The sequence below is a fragment of the Crinia signifera genome, chromosome 1 (genome assembly GCF_055691185.1).
Source record: "Crinia signifera chromosome 1, ASM5569118v1, whole genome shotgun sequence".
NCBI lineage: Eukaryota > Metazoa > Chordata > Amphibia > Anura > Myobatrachidae > Crinia > Crinia signifera.
In genome coordinates, this window is record NC_139217.1 from 242,624,589 (window position 1) to 242,646,504 (window position 21,916).

At 42.7% G+C, this 21,916-nt stretch overlaps 1 protein-coding gene across 1 annotated transcript in view; it reads right to left on the reverse strand.

Annotated features, from left to right (window-relative positions):
- KIAA1958 (KIAA1958 ortholog) overlaps positions 1 to 21,916 on the reverse strand; it is a 145,043-nt gene that overhangs the window by 14,833 nt on the left and 108,294 nt on the right. The window contains exons 3-5 of the mRNA XM_083179199.1: positions 14,047 to 15,093; positions 12,258 to 12,413; positions 101 to 273 (exon numbers count right to left, since the gene is read on the reverse strand). Coding sequence (XP_083035325.1) covers positions 101 to 273; positions 12,258 to 12,413; positions 14,047 to 15,093 — 1,376 coding nt within the window. The remainder of the gene's footprint in view (positions 1 to 100; positions 274 to 12,257; positions 12,414 to 14,046; positions 15,094 to 21,916) is intronic.

Below are 21,916 nucleotides of genomic sequence, written 5' to 3' on the forward strand. Positions count from 1 at the left end.
TATATATATTTTCATACATACACACACACATAACAATATTAACCTTGTACATTGCTAAGCTGTTCTAATACATTATGTCATGATCACAATATATTATTACCTTGGTGAAGTCCATGCAGTCCTTAAGCCCTCTTGTCATGCACCAGTATCTCCATACGTTTAACGCATACAAGGTGGCTTTGGTTGTGTTTGAGCTCACTGCGCTGATACATAGATCTTTAAGGTCATCATGAAAATGAAATATGGGAAACCTATTCAGCTTGGTTGAGTAGGCTGCAATACATAAATGAATACATTTAATAAATATATTTAAACCGGTCATTTGTTTCTAGAAAAAAAAAATGAATAAGCATTGTAGGCAGATAAAAAACCTCATGGTATTTTGCACTCACAAAACAAGACTCATGTAAATGGGCTCCATATCCATGTCATATGGCAATGATGTACAAATTCAGTGGGCTTCACTCCTTATTAAGTAGTCAATTTAGGGTACAAACATTGTGGGACATATTCTACATCATTAATAAGAGTACCATGGATACCTAGTGGTTCTCCTCTGGGGCAGTCAAGGCTGCTTTCCCAACAACTCCTGGTAGAAAAATGTATGGAGCTGGGAGGTCAGCAATAGGAAACTAACAGTAGTAGGTACTGTAGGATGCTGCCATAAAGAAACATCCTAAAAATGCAACTACAGTACAAAGAGATTGTCTTATGGACACCTGACCATCTAAACAATTGTAGGAAAAATAAGGACAATATTATAGGGAAACATACATTGCAGAAAACATGATAATACATTAACATACACTTTCCATTTTTATTAGAAAATGCTTTGAACCATGCTCTTTACACAAGTAATAAAAAATTTAATTCCACAAATACTAATGTATTATAAAAAAAATAAAACACTAAAATACAGAATGTAAAATGTGGGCTGTGTGAATGGTCACTTTGTTGGAACATTGGGCAGTATTCACCGTGTTTTTTTTTTCAGTGAAACGGGCTGTTTTCACTGAAAATGTGATTCACCCTATTCAATCTTCACTGAATGCCGGCCAGTTCTCAGTTTCATGCTCACTGCAATTCGCTGGTGTATTTTAATGGGGTTTTCACTGGGTTTCGCTGAGAGTATATTCAATGCAAACCCCCCCCCCCCCCCCCCAAAAAAAAAAAATTCCGGCACAGGCAGGGAGGCTTCCATCTCCCTGCCTGCCGCCGCCACAGGGGTTGAAAATCACTGTCACGGACAGCGAGCCCATGCGGCATTGAATAGGGTGACAAGGAGGGCTGGCAGCGAATGCTCCAGCCCTCCGGAATGCTGCAAATGTTCCGCGAATCCTAAACAGGATTCGCTGCACATCGCGATAATGCTCATTGAATACTGCCCATTGTGTGAACACGACATAGCCAATCCTTTGGCACTAGTGTCACCCGTGGGGTCTAAACTTATATATAAACTCCTAAACTACTCAAAGGCACACTGCACTGCTCCATCTCACCTCATCCATTCCTCACAAGGGGGAACATTTTTACATAAAGTACTAAACCAGCTCCAAACCAGAGAACCCATGCATAAGAAAACATCTGGGGCTCTGTTGCATGGACCATGGAGTCTTAGTTAATCTTGAGCTCAGCCAAACGACTGAAAAAACCCTGAAGCCTATCAAAGGTCAGACAGTGCAGTCAAGTTATACATTGTTTCACAATTAGATAGTCAGAGAACAATGGCTGTAAAAGGCTCAGTGAGGGTTGGTCTCACCCCATTGTATTGGGCCACACTCCTTAAGCATTGACACCTGCCAAGTATTTACATGGCAAGCCCAACATCTCCCAGTCCGACACTCAAGCTTCAAAAAAAGGGCACCAGTAATGGGGCTCATTTGCCAAATGCACTAGAGGAAGGAAGTGGAGGGCGAGCATATCTGTGTGTGTCAACATAGGTTACATGGAAACAGACTGGGGCGGCAGATAAGAACCACTTGGAGCCATATAGTCTGCACTTTTTTTACTTAGGGAAACTCACCCCCACTTTATCCTTAGTTCTTTGTAAGGATATTCATGTGTCTATCCCATGCATGTTTAAATTGTTCTACTGTCTTAACCTCTACCACCTCTGATGGGAGGCTATTCCACCAATTCACTACCCTTTATGTGAAGTAATGTTTCCTTATATCCCATCAGTTTCAGTGTTTGTCTGCTTATTTATGTCATCTTGTAATGCTTGTAACTGATATAAACACAATCCTTTGACAACATGTAACAGGTAAACATTAGAACATAATTCCCTAAAGGCGGCCATACACTGCTGCGATATCTCGCAGCAGTGTACATCCATCTGATCCCCTTTGAGCTGCCCAGGACCTTCCCGGGGATCCGATATGTAATGCCGGCAGTCGGAATCCCGACCGCCGAAATCCCGACATGGGGGAGGGGGGGGGGGGAACCGTGGATTTCGGCGGTCGGGATTCCAGTGTCGGGATTCCGACCGCCGGCAAATTGACTGCATCCCCTTCCCAGGCAGCAAGATGGCATGCTATACATCACATGAAGTCTTTTCACATGCGACCCCGTTCCCTGCGGCTGGGTGTAGGCAGAATCTGGAGATCATATACGCAGCAAATATGTTCTCTGGATTCAAAATGATGCTCACAGATCCACGCATTGGCTCAGATGTCAAAACATATCTGATTTGGCCAGTTCAGATGAAAACAGGCCAAATCGGACTTGTGTTTGGGGGCTTTAACTTAATAACTATAAGAGAAATTATATTGTGAGCATTAAAGCATTCAATAGAATATAACGCTATTGTTTTATTTGTAAACACAGTGCATATATACTGAAAGAAAACAGCACATAAGACTCTTATGTAAAATTATTTATATTAAATAATATGGAGACAATTGATTTATTTTAAAATCTAGGCCAGCTGTAAAGCTCTTAATTCATAGTAAAGCCAGTGAAGTACTGATCATGATACTGGCATGTAACAATGTGTATTTAGCCACATTATTGTATTTAAAGCAGCAGGTGGCGCTGTGGCCAATGTGCTTGTACATACATTTAATCAGTAGTGGCTAAAACTAATGCAGCCTTCAAGGAAAGAATCTAGATAACATATATTATGTGTTCCGCAAAGTTCTTAGAAATGCTGCTATTCTGGAATACTTCATATTAAGGGCTTATCACACCACAATATTCTTATGAGTGGATTAAAAATAGGTACTTTAAGAGTCAATGATGCAAGTTCCACCATTATATTCAAAATTTGAACTCCACTTCTACAATTTAGAGTATGGAAGTGTGCAAATACTTATTGTAAATTCTTAGTACATATTATGAAGAGTGCATACTAGTTTTCTCTAACTTTCATGTGTATTTGCGTGAATATGTGAATAAACCCTTTGAGTGCTAACAACTGAGACGTGCAAAATATCTGATAAAAATGCCAGCGTTGCTCACATTTGTTATATAAATTTAAATAATTTATTTTATTTCCTATATAAAAGGTAAACATTACAGGCCATTATGATGAACAACAATGTTTGCTTGGGAATTTTTACACCTATTTAAAAAAATTCACTTGGTACTAAAAAAGGGTTAATGAAGGATCCTAAGACATCCGCTCAGACATCACCTCCATCTGCAATAGGTACAACTGTAAAAGATTGCCTGTCAGTACATGGCAATTATACCAAAATACAACAGAACATTTCATGGAGCGAGTCTGATATGTATTATATAATCCAATCACATCTGAGAAAGAATATCTAAAATAGATGCAAGACATTATGTGACTATACTGCTGATGATACTATAAAAAGATGGCTCACAGAAAATGTAGAATGTTGTTTTGTAATCTACTTATCAAAAACAAAATAGAATGCACTTATAATTAAAATTGAATATCTAAAAACGGACTGAATTCAGAGTTGCATAAAGTCCATTTTGTGAATGGATCTTGGGATTTCTTTACTCTGTACATGGCGCCTAATGCATTTCTGTATGTAAACCTGATGGTTTGAGGGTCTGCGCAGATGCAAGAACCATTGACATCTACAAAAGTCTTGCAATATCACTCAGTTGTAATATCAACTGGATCAGTTGGTCACCAGCAAGATGTTAGACAGTCATTAGGTCTACACCGTTAGGTCGACATGCATTTAGGTGGACAGGGCCATTAGGTAGACATGGAATTTTTTAGCTGATTTTTGACCCGGATGTGGACACAGTTTAAAGTGCACTGCTACACCCGGCACACTATTTTACTCTCCCACCACGCCCTAGTGGATGGTAGGACATGAAATACAGTCTGTCGGCACAGGTCAGCTCAAAAACAGTAAAAAAAACCCATGTCGACCTTTTGACTGTCGACCTAACCCCTGTCAACCTAGACACATGTCGACCTTCCTGCATGTTGACCTAATGGTGTAGACCAGTGGTTCCCAACCCTGGTCCTCAAGTACCCCCAACAGTGCACGTTTTCCAGGTCACTCAGCAGGTGCACTCATTATTCAGGCACATTTGAAAAGATCCACAGGTGGAGCTAATTAGCTCACTTGTGATTCTGTGTGGAGACCTGCAAAACATGCACTGTTGGGGGTACTTGAGGACCAGGGTTGGGAACCACTGGTGTAGACCTAATGACTGTCTAACAAATTGCTGTTGACCCAATGACCGTATCTCACCCCATCAGCCGCAGTATGACTAACAGCATTTGGGAGTGGAGAGGGGACAACAGGGACATATCGTCTTCATTGTGAAGGCGTGACGGGTTCCGGCTCTGCATAGTCAGACGCAGACTTCCTGGACCAAAGGCCAGCCATTGCCTATTTGACGTTTTAACATTGATGACATCATAAATGTCAACACTGTGGTGCTGACTTTTTGAATTTCAACATGGTATATTGAAGATCATTTGACTACATTACATTAGCTACATGTATGGGCAAATTGTAGCAATATAGAGCACACACCTTTAGGTCCTGTCAGGCTATACTCCTACATGTCAGACATCACAAGCTTTCTGGAAAAATGACATTTATGACCTGAAAATGTTTACAAAAAATATCCATGTCCTTTTTTGCTTTTGCGTTATTAAAGTGATAATTCAGTAATGAGAGAATTTTGGTGTGATACGTGAAATCTTAAAACAGTCACATACACTTTATGTTTAAATTAAATACAGCCTTGTTTAGTGATCCCTCTATGATCAGGGCAGGGAGAAGGGGGCAGCTTAATTGCAATGGACTGGCCCCGTCGACGTCACCAATGTGGGCATGCCTGGCACCTACTACTGCTGGGCCTCCCCCAAGCTCCCTAGTCAATGTGAATAGATGCCGTGCGCATGTGCATAGCATCTATTCATGTGGGGATGAATGGTCTCTGCTAAAGCAGTCTTGGGTGAACACGGTGTCCACAAACATGCACATCTATCAATACAAGTCACGTTATACATAATGGTAGCTTTGGGCATCTTTTCTGTTATTTAGTGTGACTGCCCCTGAATCTGCATAAGAAATGGAACATTACAGTGTTTTCCTGGAAACCAGTGTCACATAGCATTTTGTATGTACATACAGGCACAGTCAAAGACAGACTATAGACACACGGCATATCATTTTAAATAAGTAGAAGCTGCTTGTGCATCCTATTCATTCAATTTTGCATATAATCCTCTAATGGAAAAAGTTGCAAAAATTCAACAAAAGCACATTATGGCATGGCTTGACTAGGAGGGCTGTTTAAAACAAAAGGAGGCTAGATGTACATGGACACATCTGTACAAACTATGCCCCTAATGTGTGTAACAAATGGGAGCTAAATCGATCTTCACCTCTTCCTGCTTCAACTGCAGTAATGCTGCAATTCACCGGTGGCATAACACACTGTCCATCCCTCTTGAACAGAGGATTGACTGATTTTAGTCCTCTTGTGCTTGCAAGATCTGGTATCCTTGCTTCAGGTAATTGAAAGATGTTCTGTAGTAGGAGGACCTTTATTTGCAACAAGGTCAGTTAAAGGATATGTTATCTAAATCTAAGACCTTTTAAAATATTTGTATACCAAATAAACATATACTCCTACCCTTATTATAGCAATAAGTTGAAAACCCTGATGTTTTAATACATTATACATGTACTGTAAAAAGAAAATACAAATTCATTAACCATTTGATAGACACAGTGGATACACTTTATTGCTCTCTCTTACTTCCATTTGGTTGACACAAATACCACCTTCATCATACAGTATGTAAACATCCAATTTACTCTAGAATTACATTTCATATTTTCGTTCATGGTGTACTTAGCCAATGTTACAATAACTCTTACTGTACTTTTTCAGCCTTTTAGTGGCAATGTTATTTGAATATTCCATAATTGGACACACAGTAGGTGAGAATATGTTGAAGTGAGGTTCTCTGTTAATACGGACAATTATTGGAGCCCATTTATTCTATATCCAGCACAATTACCTAAAGACAGTGGAGTACTAAAGATCCATGCCAGATGGTTTTAATCTTTCCTGAAGCAAGGACTGTCTAACTAGAATACTGGATTTCAGGAAGTTATCTCTTAAATATACATGTTGAGTACCCCTGAGCCAAAATGCTTGGGACAAGAAGCATTTTGGATAACAGCTTATTCCGATTTTTGGAAAATTTTTATATTTGAATGAGGTTTTAATCTTTCCTGAAGCAAGGACTGTCTAACTAGAATACTGGATTTCAGGAAGTTATCTCTTAAATATACATGTTGAGTACCCCTGAGCCAAAATGCTTGGGACAAGAAGCATTTTGGATAACAGCTTATTCCGATTTTTGGAAAATTTTTATATTTGAATGAGGTTTTTTGAGGTATCTTGCATTTATGTTGTATAAGCACATCAAATACATGAAATACACACAAATATATTTTATCTGTGCAAGAAACAAGGTTTTAAAACATGACACCAAGTTCGTGTACTATCTCAGACACTGAATTTCAACTCCAAGCAATCATTTTCTAGTACATATTTAGTGCCAGTTACATATCATTTCCCTAGTGCCAGTTACAGATGTACCCAGAAGGTACAATAAAAAGTACATTTTGGAATGTATGGTTTTGGAATAATTTGGAAAACTGATATTTGGATAAGGGATACGCAACCTGCATCAGACCGATCATCTGCAAAATGTTATTGTCCATATTGAAAAGTTTACTGCAGTTCTACCGTCAAGCTTCCTGTGCAAATGAAAACGGGCTTATAGTTTTCTTTTTTATTCTGGGTTTATTACTGCTGAGCAGTGAGGACGACATACCTATATATCATTTTAAGGGAAAAAATTGTACATATAAAGCTACCGTTGCTTTAGCAATACATCACATGTAAAATTATCCACTTCCAAAGGAAAAATATGCCCTCCACACTAATCAGGACTCTGCACTTAAGGCCCCCATACACTAGGGTGACTTGTCCTTAGGACAAGTCGCCCCCGACTTCCCCCTGAGCTTCCCCGGCTGCTCCCCGGGGGAGCTTGATTAGATTGGCACTTGATGTGCCATTTTTTACATGTGATAAATCGTCTCGATTTATCACATGTAAAAAACCCGGGGAGCAGGGGGGGGGGGGGCTACAGAGCAGGGCTGCTGGTGGGAGCAGGGGGGGCTGGGGACGCTGCGGGGGACACAGGTGGCATAGAGCCGGGCAGAGGGAGCCGGGAGCTGTCAGTGCTAGAAAAAAAAGCCTATACAATGAATGGGCAGCCTGTGATTGGCTGAGCGCTCTCTCAGCCAATTGCTGACTGGCTGAGAGAGCGCTCAGCCAATCACAGGCCGCCCATTCATTGTATGGGCTTTTTTTTTTAATTCAGTACTGACAGCTCCCGGCTCCCCCTGCCCAGCTCTATGCCGCCTGTGTCCCCCGCAGCATCCCCAGCCCCCCCCTGCTCCCTCCACCGCCGCGCCGCCCCACTAGGTCCCAAGTCGGGTGGTCGGACGTGCAGCAGGTCCGACCACCCGACGCAGATCCGATGCGCACGGGACCGCACATCGGATCTGAGGGGACATCAAAACTAGGCGATTTTGGTCCGATTTCTGCCAGATCCGACTGATAGTGTATGGGGGCCTTAAGAGTGAATACTAAGGGCGGTATTCAATGCCGCCGGCGAGGGGGTTTCTGTGGCAAGGGTGGCTTGTTTTCAGCGAGGATTGCTGAAAACAAGCCATCCTCACCATCTAACCCCCTTGATGGCTGCTCCCCTTATTCTATGTTCCGGCGGAGTCCTCACCGTGATTTCCCCCAATGGCGAGGATCGCTGCTAATGAAGCAAGCCCGCTGCATATAGTGGCAACCCTCACCATTTTGACAGGCGCACTCGCCGTTTCCACCTCGCTGGAAAAACACAGCAAAGTAGAAACAGCGAGTGCAGGGGGGTCAGTTGAATAATGACCCATGAGCTATGACTGCGAGCTATCGTCACAGCTCGCCATAGGGCATTGAGAACCATGCTATATATTTAGTTTGGGGCACTTTTCAGAGAACATTGTCAATGGTCTTCCGTATGCTGACAGAGGACAGCAACATTGCTGGTGGACTTAAAATTAAAGTAAGGCCTAATAAAGCACACTATTTAGCCCCATCATTTTTGTAGTGTGATTATGTCTCTCAGGCTGTGCAACAAACCCCCACCACATCTGGACTAGTTCTTTTCTAGGGAATTGAATGTAGGCTCATAGGTACTTTTTTACCTCAATACAATTTTTTATTTTTACCATACTGTTGAAAGTAAGATGTTTGCAGTACGTAGTTCCATTGTAGCGATACTGAAGAACACATCAAGGGAACAATAAACAACACATTGGTGATTTATTATAATACTATGCAAGTGTCAAAATGTAGTAACCAATTGGCAATTGATCAATGTAGAGCTAAGTTTACAGCAGAACAAAATGTGGGTCATTTATTTTTAAGTGCAAAGTGGATTATGTACTGTAACAAGCATTTGTAAAGGCCCCCATACATTAGGCCGACTTGTCCTTAGGACAAGTCGGACCCAATTCTCCTGTGAGCCGCCCGGCAGCTCCCCGGGAGGCTCACATACAATTTGGCACTTGATGAGCCAGTTTTTACATGTGATAAATCGCTTGCGATTTATCACATGTAAAACAAATGGGGAGCTGCAGGGCGATGAGGAGCAGTGGGGGCGGGCGGCGTCAGTAGTGGGGGCGGGCGGCGTCAGTAGTGGGGGCGGGCGGCGGCAAACAAATGTGTTCCCGGCGGGTGCCGGGTGCGGCGAGTGATGCTGACCTGGCCGGGCAGCTGTGATCAGAAATAGCAGCGCTGCCGCTGCGGGACGGGACGCACAGTGGCGGCTATTAGATTTTCAAAATTCCTGTCAAATGACCGGCCGTTCTGTGATTGGCTGAGAGAGCTCTCAGCCAATCACAGAACGGCCGGTCATTTGACAGGGATTTAAAAAATCTAATAGCCGCCACTGTGCGTCCCGTCCCGCAGCGGCAGCGCTGCTATTTCTGATCACAGCTGCCCGGCCAGGTCAGTGTGTCTGGCCGCCGTGCTCCCCCGCCCCCCGGTGTCTGCATGCATATGCCTGACAGGTGGGCAGGCATATGCATAGCATACAGGGAGGTCGGATGATCTTATGTGCTGACCGTCCGACCTCCCTGATCCGGTCCGATGCGCACGGGACCGCGCATCGGATCGGATCATACATCACCCACCTGCGATTTTGGGGCGATTTCATCCGGTTATCGGCCCAAAATCGGATGAAATCGTCCCAAAATCGTATAGTGTATGGGGACCTTAAGTCTATTAGTCAGTTATCGCAAAGTGGAGTTATTGTATGGAAAATTTTACATTTCATTCATAAGGTGGCACAGGCATTAAAACAAATGTACAATTGTAGCCGGGGTCATGGGCATATGCTCCTTTACCACCTATGCATACACTGACCCCATCCGTAAAGAGATTTAATGGCTTGTTATGCACCACTGGGCTGACAACTAAGCATAGGAACAATAGTAAATGGGCCAAAAACACCCCTGAACATTGAAATGTCCCCCCAAAAGTAGTTGACGCCACCCCGCCATCAACGTGAACCCGACCTTTTCATGCCCTACTATCCACTAGGGCGTGGAGTGAGAATAGAATAGTGTGGCGAGCGCAGCGAGCCTCCGCGCCCGAAGCGTGGCGAGCGCAGCGAGCCCCGCGAGGGGACGCGGATACCTTCACAGGTAAACGCGTCCCTTCGCGGGCTTCCCAGGTGTCCGCGTCGCCATGGACACCTGGGAAGCCCGCGAGGGGACGCGTATAACTGTGAAGGTATCCGCGTCCCCTCGCGGGGCTCGCTGCGCTCGCCACACTATTCTATTCTCACTCCACGCCCTAGTGGATAGTAGGGCATGAAAAGGTCGGAGGACGCATACCGCCGCCGCTCGCCACGCTTCGGGTTCACGTTGATGGCGGGGTGGCGTCAATAACTTTTGGGGGGACATTTCAATGTTCAGGGGTGTTTTTGGGCCATTTACCATTGTTCCCTATGATAATTTGGCTAAATTGAGCCATTTCACATTGTTTCCTATGGGAAATCGTGGTCATCGCGGGTAAATTGAGGCATTTAACATTGTTCTCTATGGGGAAATCGCGGGCATCGCGTCTGGCCATCGCACCCGATTTTTTTTAGCGGCCGCGATGCCCGCGATGGCCCCGATTTTACCCCGCGATTCTGATCGGTGTGGCCGTGCTAGGAAACAAGTACCAAATATTGTGTCAGAAAGAGTGAACTAGAATAAGGGCCTCAGTTCCTGCTGGAGGCAGCTGAAAAATAGCCCTGTGTGTATATATATATATATATATATATAGATAGATAGATAGATAGATAGATAGAGGAAGGCAGTGGTACTCGGGAGGCTGGAGTATCAATTAGTGAAGTTTATTCAAGATAGAACATCTCTGTAATCTGACGTTTCGGGGCTAACCGTGCCCTGTTCTCACCTTGAAAACGGGGCACGGTTAGCCCCGAAACGTCGGTTCACAGAGATGTTCTATCTTAAATAAACTTCACAAATTAATACTCCAGCCTCTGCCTTCCACTCCCTCTACTACAAAACTTGCAGGGGACACCAGGAGCAGATGCCAATAGAGAGCAAGAATGCCGGACGTACACATCGACCTATATATCTATAGATATATAGAACGGGGGCACTCCTCAGACTGAATAATCAATAAAAATCCTTTATTGCACCCAACGGCGTTTCAGGGACAATCTCCCCCATCTTCAGGGACAAGCAAACCTGTAGACGGGGGAGATTGTCCCCGAAACGCCGTTGAGCGCAATCAGGAGTACAGTATCCAATTATTTACTCAAATACAGATGAGCCCCTCTCATTAGACTTGCCATGCACTATCCCCCCAGAGTTCAAAGGAATGCTACCATCACTGTTACCACATGCAGCAGTCACACCTTAAGGCCCCGATACACTAATGCGCTGTACGCCTTTTTCACGCAATTTCAACGCATTGGGCCGATAAATCGCATAAAACGTCTGAAATCATATTCAATCTACTTACGATTCCGATCTGATGTGAGGTCTCATGTGCATCAGATCAGACCGGCAGATTGTCAGTGCAGCAATAAGGATTTAGCGCACATGCAGCAGTGAATGGGAATGCATGCCATCCAGCCACCAGGTGAGTTGATGGGTTATCGCGTTAGATTCTAGCATGTGATACCACAACATAGTGTATGTCCACCTTAACATTGCTTTATGAGAAACCTACCCTAACGTCATAGTTTACATATATTCTTCACCAATCTCATGAGCTAAACCAGCGGTTCACAACCTTTGTTTCTATCCCGTACCCCTTGAATAGGCTTTTCATTTATGAGTACCCCTCCTCTCAATTTGAAAAAAATCGGCAGTACTTTCAACTGAAGTGGAAGTGGGCAGTATGCATATCCTTTTATTAAGGAATAGCGGAGGAGTAGTGTGTGGTCAGGAGTCAGGTCCCTCCGTGTCTGGCCATTGGCTATAGATTGTAAGCTTGCGAGCAGGGCCCTCCTACCTTTTTAACTGTCTGTAAATACCGTTTGTTGTATCACTGTTTCCATTTGTAAAGCACAACAGGATTTGCTGCACTATATAAGATGCTGTTAATAAATAATACTGTCTCCTAGGTACTCGCTAACGCACTGCACTTACTTCATCCATGTCAGCGTGGGGCAGATGATTGCTAATGTCTGAGGGCATAGAAGGTACCTTCCAGTGGATTGCTGGTGGTCAAAAGAACGAGGAGAGGCTGATGGCGCTGCAGACAGAACCAGAAGTGACACACCGTATTTAGTCTCCGTGACAAGGGGAGACTACTTTTTCTTCCGCCATTACCAATTTTATATTTAAGCACTCCCAACTGATCTGCAGAGTACAATGGAGAAAAACAGCTCAAATTGTATATTATTTTATTAAACTGAGTATATTTTATCTGTTCCTGAGTCATTCTTCCATTTTCTCCATTGTATACTTTAAGAGGGACTCACACTTCCCTCTAGAGCAGCAGCTAGGGCAGCAACACCTCCCCCCTCCCGATTTCTTTCTTGATCTACAGAGTACCACTGACGTCAACTATTAAGTGAAACCTGTATTTTACATGTATTTACCCTATGGCTCAAAATCTAGTCTAAAGTTCATGAAAAATATGAATTCACCATTTGCCAACTCCACAGCCCTGCAATGATTGTACGGTTTTCAAAGCCTTGGCTGAAACATTGTTCTGACAAATCTAAAGAACTTCTGCTTTTATTAAGGTATCCAATTACATTTTAGGTCTTCCACACTAATATTTTGTGTGTGTTTTATGCAGTACAGAGGATTTTTATTTCATTATAAAAATTCCAAAAATGCCACTTGAAATAGTTCACATATTCCTTATATGATGGTGCAGTAGTACTCAACAGTCTGATTTTAGCTTTATTTTCTTCACAGCTTACTTTTAGCTTTATCCAAATAAAAGGGATGAGTCTGTCAAGGTACTTTGTTTTTTTTATTATTGTTTTAATAAAATTATACTTTTTCCTCACCATTGCTTTATGTACTGCAGTGTGTCTAGCAACTTAATATGACATTTCAAAGGGAGAACAAAGTGCAACAGGTAACACATCACAAGAGAGACTTAAAAATCACACCAAAAAGAAGCAAATTTCCTTCTGTATTTTGAGGTCAAAAACATAATATTTCAGTAGTTTTACATGCCTCGATGATCATGGGTTCATGAATGACACAAATATATGCAGCTGTGGCCTTGGGCTCACAACATTATGGATGCGTTGAGGAACAGTCCTTATGCCATGAACACCATTGCATATTGCTATAAATTATCATTAACCCCAGTGCTACGTTTGTACAAACCCTACACATGTCCAAAAAATAAAATATTACTTAAAAAAGTTAAAATACAACTATCTCCATGTTTCAGTCCATGAAAGGCATTACACAGAGAAAGCTAAGGTTGCTTAATTTAATCAAGTGCAGAAGACAAAAAGGCCGCTATACATACTTCTATATCAGTACCACTTCATTGTTTCAGGACAGGCAGGCATTCGGGAACTAGAAGGCTACAATGTGAGCCTACTTCAGTTATTTCTTTGAGGATTAAATATTAAATTATAGCACCCTTATTTAACAATGTACAGTAGCCGTTTTTGCTGTGCTGCCCAGTCAAGGCAAAAAAGTTCACTTAAATAATTTTTTCGGGATTCACACTTTCACCTTGGTGGTTTTTTTTTTTTTTTTCGTCAAGGCTACAACATGCATTTTGGTTGAACACTACAGTATAAATACTATTCTAGGTGCAATACGAAATCTAGGTCTATTAACAGATCTGTAAATTAAAAAAAGAAAAATATATATATTACTTATTTCATTTTGCTCCTAAAGTGAGTGAACAGTAAAAGAGGAAACAGGCTTGTCAAACATACAATCACAGTTTAATTTTAGCACTAGTCTAAAGTCCTAAGTAGGCCTTGGAGCTATCCTTTCACTGTCTCCCCTCAGGTGGTGTCTGAGGAAGAGTCATAGGAGGCTGAGACAATAAAGTTCCCAGGGCCAGAATGACTCGCCATAGACTGGGCAGCTTGCTGGCTCAAATTGTTACAGATCAGCACTAATTGATTGCTCTGGGCTTCCGACAGCGTGCTACAACTTTGATATACGCTAAAGTTGGTTTTCCTTCCAGGAATGTTACCCTTCTCACACATGGTTTTCACCATTTTGGCCAGTTTGTTTTTGCCAAGAGCCTGGCAGTTGTACCAATGAAGAGCAGCAAGGTTAACAACAGGCTTGATAGACAAATAGAAAGGAGCATCTTCATAACGCATAGCTGGAGGTCGTCTCTGTGCATATTCCTTGTAGTCCTGCACAGGGCAGGTTTGTGGAGAGTGTGGTGTGGCATAAACCCTGCATTCTGTCCCTGCTCTCTTGACCTTAACATCGGGGCTTTCTTGACCCATCCACTCAAGAAATTCCAATCCAGTCTCCAATATCCGTAGTCGGACATCCCCCCATTTAAGCGTGGAACCATGAAAGCCAGTACAATGTCCAAAAGCTTTAGTGTTATTTAACCATACAAGATTCAGAAGACCTTCAGGATTGTAGCGACTCAAAAGGCCCCTCTTTCGAAGGATGAGCTCATCAGCAAAAGTAAGCTTCATGGACTTGTGTGGCTTGTTTCCCTTTCCTTTACATCGCAGTTCAATTTGCTTTTGTTTTAATGCATCTTGTGACCTTTTAAACTCCTTGTCTCTGGTAATGCTATAACCATACCTGTGCTCCTTTAGGTAACGTTCCAGACCACACTGATAATTGGCCAAACTATTCGGCTCATATTCAGATCCATCTTTCTGCCTGGCATCCACAAAGAAAGAAGCCAAATAGTCATCTAGTTCTTTACATGGAATCATGTAGATTTCTCGAATCTCCATGGGGTATTTGGAGATAATGAACTCCCTGAAGTTGCGCAGAGCGGTTTGCGTGCTACGAATGGTTTTCTCATTCTGTTCTCTGTTCAGCTCAGCAGCCATGTCATCTTCGTCTAAAGAGACTGTAATGGGGTAATAGGGACAGATATAACAGGGTATAGGGGAAATAAAGAAAATGAAGAGAAAAATCAGAAAAAGGATGAGGCAAACCAAAGAAAAAATAAACATAAGTCATGAGTGAAAACAAAAAGTGGAATTATGTATCAAGCAGGGGAAACATGGAAACAGAAATGAAACAAGAGGGGAGTAGGGGTGGAGAAGAAAGAAAATAGGACGGTAAATTTCAGTATACAATGGTCATCACGTCTGTTGTAATTAAATCAAAATCACATTTTAGAACATTATTACATACCTGTTTGGACAGCCAACTTCTGTAGTTTCACAAATGATGTACTAGAGCATGACAAAAAAACAAGAATTCAGTAAAAAGTTCTTCGTGTCATAGGCACTTCTAGTGCATGTAGATTGGCAGAAAAAATGTCATATTGGAGATAATCTTCTTTTTTTGGGGAGCGTGAGATATAAGCTTTTGCTTTTACTCTTTATCCCACTGCTTCATGTGCGTTAAATGAATTGCTAAGCCCATTTGTATGTGCTCCATTTGTGAAACCAGAGGTTGTACTGGTTCCATTTCATTAATTTCAGCTTTCAAAGCCTTTTTCACTTTCAAAACAATTATAAAGCAATATGCTAAAGCTATCCACACACAGTATGACCATTTCCAACTTTTTTCTTTTTAAGGATAATAAAACAGCAGTACAAGTTTTAAAAGGACAATAATGCTCAAACATATATTTTAGTGGTACATTTAACTATGATTAAGCCAGTTTTTAGATTTGGTGGTGGACTTTGTGTCCCATGCCATTGCCATAAAAAAAACAAAGTATTTCTTTTAAAATAAATAGTTGTGAAGTCCACATATTTTTTACCTGTTTATGTGCAAGCAAATGATATTGAGCATTACGGTTCCTTGTACTAAGAAGACAACCAATCCAGCAATGATGGCCTTACACCACAAGACAAAAACAACATGGTTCATGAAATACAGGTCTCACTATACTGCACATTCTGCTCTGGTAAGAAACAATTCTATAGCTTTAGTTAATGGCACTAGTAAAGTAGACAGTAGCAATGCCCAAGCCCACTCTTCAGTTCAGCTTTCTGTTATTTTCTGTAATTATGATGCATTCAACTTGCAGATCTTACACAATTAGAGACAGCATATGTTTACTTTAGTACAATAATAATGATTTACTATTCTTAAACCATTTTTACATTCTCAATCATGAGATTTAATTACCTCATTGTCATTAATTTACTCTATTAAATACAGTCTCATGCAACAATATTGGACCTAAACAGACATCAAGTTGCTTATAAGTTTTATCCAACCCACTAAAATGTGTCAACAATTTCAATTGTTCATCCATCTTTTCATTTTCTGAAGTCTTTTCACACGAACCTCCACCACGGAGAATAAACGCAAATACTATTAAGATCAAGAAACACAAGGAAATCAAAAGTCACATGATTTAACACCACACAACTCCAATGCAACACTTCCCTGGGTCACTGGGACAATTTAAGAAAACGTAACAAAAATCTTTCCATTGGCGGAAGGCTTACATGAAGTCTTGGGGATGGCTGAACCCATCTCTGAAGCTAGTCAGAACCTCATTTACTCAACACATCAGATCTGTAGACCAAAACTAGATGCGTTACCAGTGTGTAAATGTATAGCCTCACTCCGCAATCCTGCATATAAAATGTGAATCCATCACCACTTGAAAATAACCACCATAATCTTATTCAAGAAAAACAAAAATTCTACTACAATGCTCAGTTTTGCCTCAAGTGAAATATAAATGAATAATAAGAGTGAAGGAGCAACATTCTCCACAATTACAAATACAGCACTGGACTTTGCAAGTTCAGTACTCGTAAGAGAATCTAGAGAAATGGTAATCCAATTACAAAAAAAAAAGTGCCTAAAATCCCCCCCCCCACACACACACACACTTCATTATTTAATCATCTCGTACCCCAAAAGCTAAAGCTTGCCATACATCATACCAACTTTCATCCACCCATCCAAACTGGTCTTTGAAAGTTTGTCACACCAGTTTCACTGCTGACCAGATAAACTCTCCCAATCAGCAGATTACCGTGTGTCCCCAGCTTCACCCCATCCGAATATGAGCCCCATAGACACTGTGCTAAAAATAGCTTAATATGTGTGGGCTTCTATGGGATCAGCAGGTTGAGACAACAAATATTAATCCACATGAGATGTGACCCAACTGATCATGCAAGAGCCTATTAAGCCCTTTACTGGTCCTCAGGTGGACCTCCAGACACACCTAAAAAAATAATGACCTGTTCGCCTGAAGTTGATTTACACCTAACCAACTTTTTCATCAAGTCATGACTGGGAATAGCAACCTTTCATGAAGCATGTAGGACATTATATTTTTTTATTATATTTTTTTATTTTATTATTTTAATTTTATTAACAGTTCCTTATATAGTGCACACATATTCCGCAGCCCTTTACAGAGACTAGTTGAACATTCCCATCAGTCCCTGCTCCAGTGGCGCTTAATCTAAATTCTCTACCACGTGTACATGCACACACATTCACTCTTAGGTTAATTGTCTGCCAACAAAACAAACCTATCAGTATATTTTTGGATTGTGGGAGAACCCAGGTCCCAGAGGCAGACCGAAATGACTGGTGAGTGACTCCTTCACTTGGACATAGATAACAGTAGTTAATCATTATATGTCAAGTTGTATACTGACAATTCAATTCTGTCTCAGCAAGGGTTTTAATCAAATTTGGTAGGGATATACAATGTATATATATTGTGACACTGGAGTAGTGTTTCAAGGCAGGTATATTTGTCCCAGGTTCTTGTCCTACACCTTTTAGAAAAAGGTGTTTGACCTCACAGAGGCCCTTATTCTGATCGGTGCGGCCCGATCAGAATATGCGGCCGCAACCGTGCAGGCGAATCCCCGCCTTCCATACGGATCGCCACCTGCCGTCCGTACGCGGATATGTGGCGATCCGCATGAAATTGGACGGGGATACGCCTCCTCCGTCTTGGGAGCTGTCCCTGCATTCGATGGTCGCCAAACATCGAATGCAGGGCCGCACGCTCCACCAGGTCCCGCAACACAAGACCACACGGACACTTGTCCGTGTGAAATCATGTATGGGGGCGGGCAGCTGACATCCGGCGATGTCAGATGCCCGCCCCGTACCCACGCGTCACGGCCTCATTACCATGCATACGCCCCGCGTTTGCATGGGAACGCCCATGAAACGGGGGGCGTATGCATAGGGTAATGAGGCTAAGTAGCCCCTCACGCCCCTCTACGCCCCCTGTGCAGCGTATAAAGAATCCGTGCGGCGAAATCGCCTGCACATGCGCAGAGTGACCTCTGCACATGCGCAGACGATCAACATCGGCGGTCCGTCCGCATGCGGGAATATCCGCACCGATCAGAATAAGGCCCAGAGTGCTAATCAGTGAGCAGCTTTGAGTGGGATGAGAAAAGGCTGCCAGACTGAGCAGTGTGTGCAGACTGCCTGGGGAGACTGCAGAATCTCTGTGTGATAAACAAGCTGCCTTATACAAGTGAGCCACCCAGTGTTGACTGGGAAACTTTGTGTTTTTGTTTAGTGACAGTTAGGAACATCCTGTATTTGGTTAGTGCCGGACAGGCAAGGTATTTTTTCTTGATGTTTATTTTATTTTCTGCTAAATAAAACTGGTTGCGGCCAGTTGCACCACAAAGACAGGATTTGTATGATTTCTCAGCTGCTGCTGGCTGCCTTCTACCCCAGGAAAACGCATCCAAATTCCCCTACAGTGTTACAACTTGGTGGAGAATGCAAGCAGCCTGTTCTGCGCATAAGTGAGAGCAGGAGCTGTGTGAGGCCTGCAGAAAACAGTGGTTTATGCAGATACAGCCCAGTGTGAAGTTGTTGAGACTCGTCTGAGGATTTGATATATGTCCTGGGTTAAAGCAGCTACAAACCAACAGAAAAATCTGCCAACATGGAGGAACTGCTTAAAGCCTTGCTGCAAGCCACAGCTGCTCAGCAGGTGGCAATGGAGGAAAATAGGAGGCTGCAGCAGGTGGAAATGAAGGAACTTTACAGGCAACAGCAGCAGGAGAGGCCTTAGCAGAAGGAGCTTGGCAACACGGACTAGGGATGTGGCCGTCAGTGCTCCAGCCAGCTCTAGTTCTGTACGGGCCTTCCTGCAGAAAATGACAGAGACTGATGATGTGGAGGCCTATCTGACCACATTTAAAAGGACTGCTGGGCGTGAGAACTGTCCGAAAGCACAATGGGCCAGTCTGCTAGCACCTTTTCTCTCGGGTGAGCCCCAAAAAGCATACTTTGATTTAAGCCCTGCCGATGCTTGGGACTATGACAAATTAAAAACTGAGATCCTAACCTGCCTGGGAGTCACACTGTCCGTACGAGCCCAACGGGTGTACCGCTGGGTATATGCCCTGGAGAAGCCTCCTCGCTCACAGATGCACAACCTTATTGTGCTAACCAAAAAATGGTTACAGTCAGAGACATTAACTGGTCCCTAGATGGTGGAAAGAGTCGTCATGGACCGCAATTTGAGATCCTTGCCTGTGCTCCTGTACAAGTGGGTGAGCCATGAAAATCCGGATACTGCTGACCGGTTAATGGACATGGTAGATAGGTATCTGGCGGCAGAAGGATTACTGATGACCACCCAGCACCACACAGATCCTCGACAGCGCACTTCAGTAAAGACTGGTGAGACTGTTCCGTGGGAAAATGTTGCTGGGTGAGAACGCAAGGTTGGAGAGACTGTAAACAGTGGCTCTGGAGACAGGGCAAATGGGACTAGAAAGGTCTATGCTCCCCAAACGGGTTAATAACTGTGTGATTAAATGTTTCAGGTGTGGTATACCAGGTCATATTATTGCTAATTGCCCAGTTACACAGGAACCCATGCAATGTGATGCTGCCTTTTTTTTTAAATACTTTTTATTGAAAGTTTTTCAATTGGAAAACAATAGTTAGTTTGGTTAATAACATAGAAACACAAAGTATATGTATACACCTCTTGTATAAAGTACATTTTCTCTATCCATGTATATAGAATTATAGGGTTTATACAGATATCTCTCTAACGTGCATATTTTAATCTACAATTCTCCAGTCCTGTTACATTTGTGATGCTGCCTTTGAATGTCGCAGAATGTCTTTCTTTGCTAGGTTAGCCTGTACTGTGGTACCTTCACCTAAACTGGAATAACAAATGTGTGATGTGTTCTTATAGGGTAACCGGGTAGAGGCTTTGCTAGACTCAGGAAGTTTGGTTACCCTTGTGAAAGCTGGGTTAGTGAATCCCTTAAAGGTCCAGCAAATACCTATTGGGGTTTCCTGTATACATGGGGATACCCAACATTATGCCACTGCTGAAGTACATATAGAAACTTGTTGCGGGTCAGCAAGTGTGAAAGTAGGACTGGTCCCCTCCTTGGCGCATGAGGCCATAATAGGGAGGGATTTTCCTCATTTTTGGAAACTGTGGGGATCACGTTTAGCCACAGGTGGGAGAAGTGAAGAGCTAGTAGTTAATACCGGTGATTTTGTGGATGTATGTGTGTCCTCTGAACCTTCTGACCCTTTACCTTTCGCTAGTTTGGCTGGGGAGGGGACAGATGGAGAGTCCAGTGAGGACCCTCTTGCTGGAAATGGAGAGGTAGTAGTGCCTGATCTGGAGGTAAAGAAGGATTTGTTTATGTCTGAACAGTTAAAGGACCCTACTTTAATAAAGGCTAGAGAAAATGTTAAGGTTGTTAATGGGGAACCCGTGGTACCAGGATTATGTATCCCCACATGGCTATTTCTAATGAACATTGTCAAAAAGAGTGAGGATGTGGTGGATCAGCTGGCAGTTCCCCAGCCTTATAGGTGAACGGTACTAGATTTAGCCCATAGTCACATTACAGCAGGACATTTAGGGGCAGAAAAGACCACTGAAAGAGTTATACAAAGGTTCTTTTGGCCAGGGGTTTATAAAGAAGTGTCTGAATATTGTTCCTCCTGTCCTGAATGCCAGTATCATGCCCCTAGACCTCATTTCAGAAGCCCACTAGTTCCCATGGCTATTAAAGAGGTCCCATTTGACAGAATAGCCATGAACCTTGTTAAAATCCACTCGGCCATCAGTATATTTTTGGTAATAATGGACTACGCCACTAGATATCCTGAGGCTGTCCCTTTACGCACGATCACAACCAAGGCGATAGCTAGGGAACTGGTGCAGGTTTTCAGTAGAGTGGGAATACCAAAATAAATATTGACTGACCAAGGTACTCCATTTATGTCAAAGGTCATGAAAGAATTGTGCAAATTGTTTAAGGTCACCCACCTCAGGACGTCTATCTACCATCCCCAAACTGATGGGTTGGTGGAAAGATTTAGTAAAACGTTAAAAAGTATGTTAAAAAAGGTTGTTGACAAAGATGGGAAAAACTGGGATTGTTTGTTGCCCTACTTGTGGATGCCCGTTAGAGAAGTTCCACAGTCATTCTACAGGGTTTTCACAGTTTTATTTGTTGTATGGTAGACACCCCAGAGGGCTGTTGGACATTGTCAAGGAGACGTAGGAAGGACAATTCACCCCTTATAAAAGCGTTGTTGAACATGTATCACAAATGCAGGATAGGATTGCAGCCGTGGCACCTATTGTTAGAGAGCACATGGAACAAGCCCAAAGTGCTCAACAGAGGGTATATAACCGGAGTGCCAAGATATGGGAATTTGCTCCAGGGGATAGAGTTATTGTGTTGGTGCCCACTGTGGAAAGAAAGATCCTA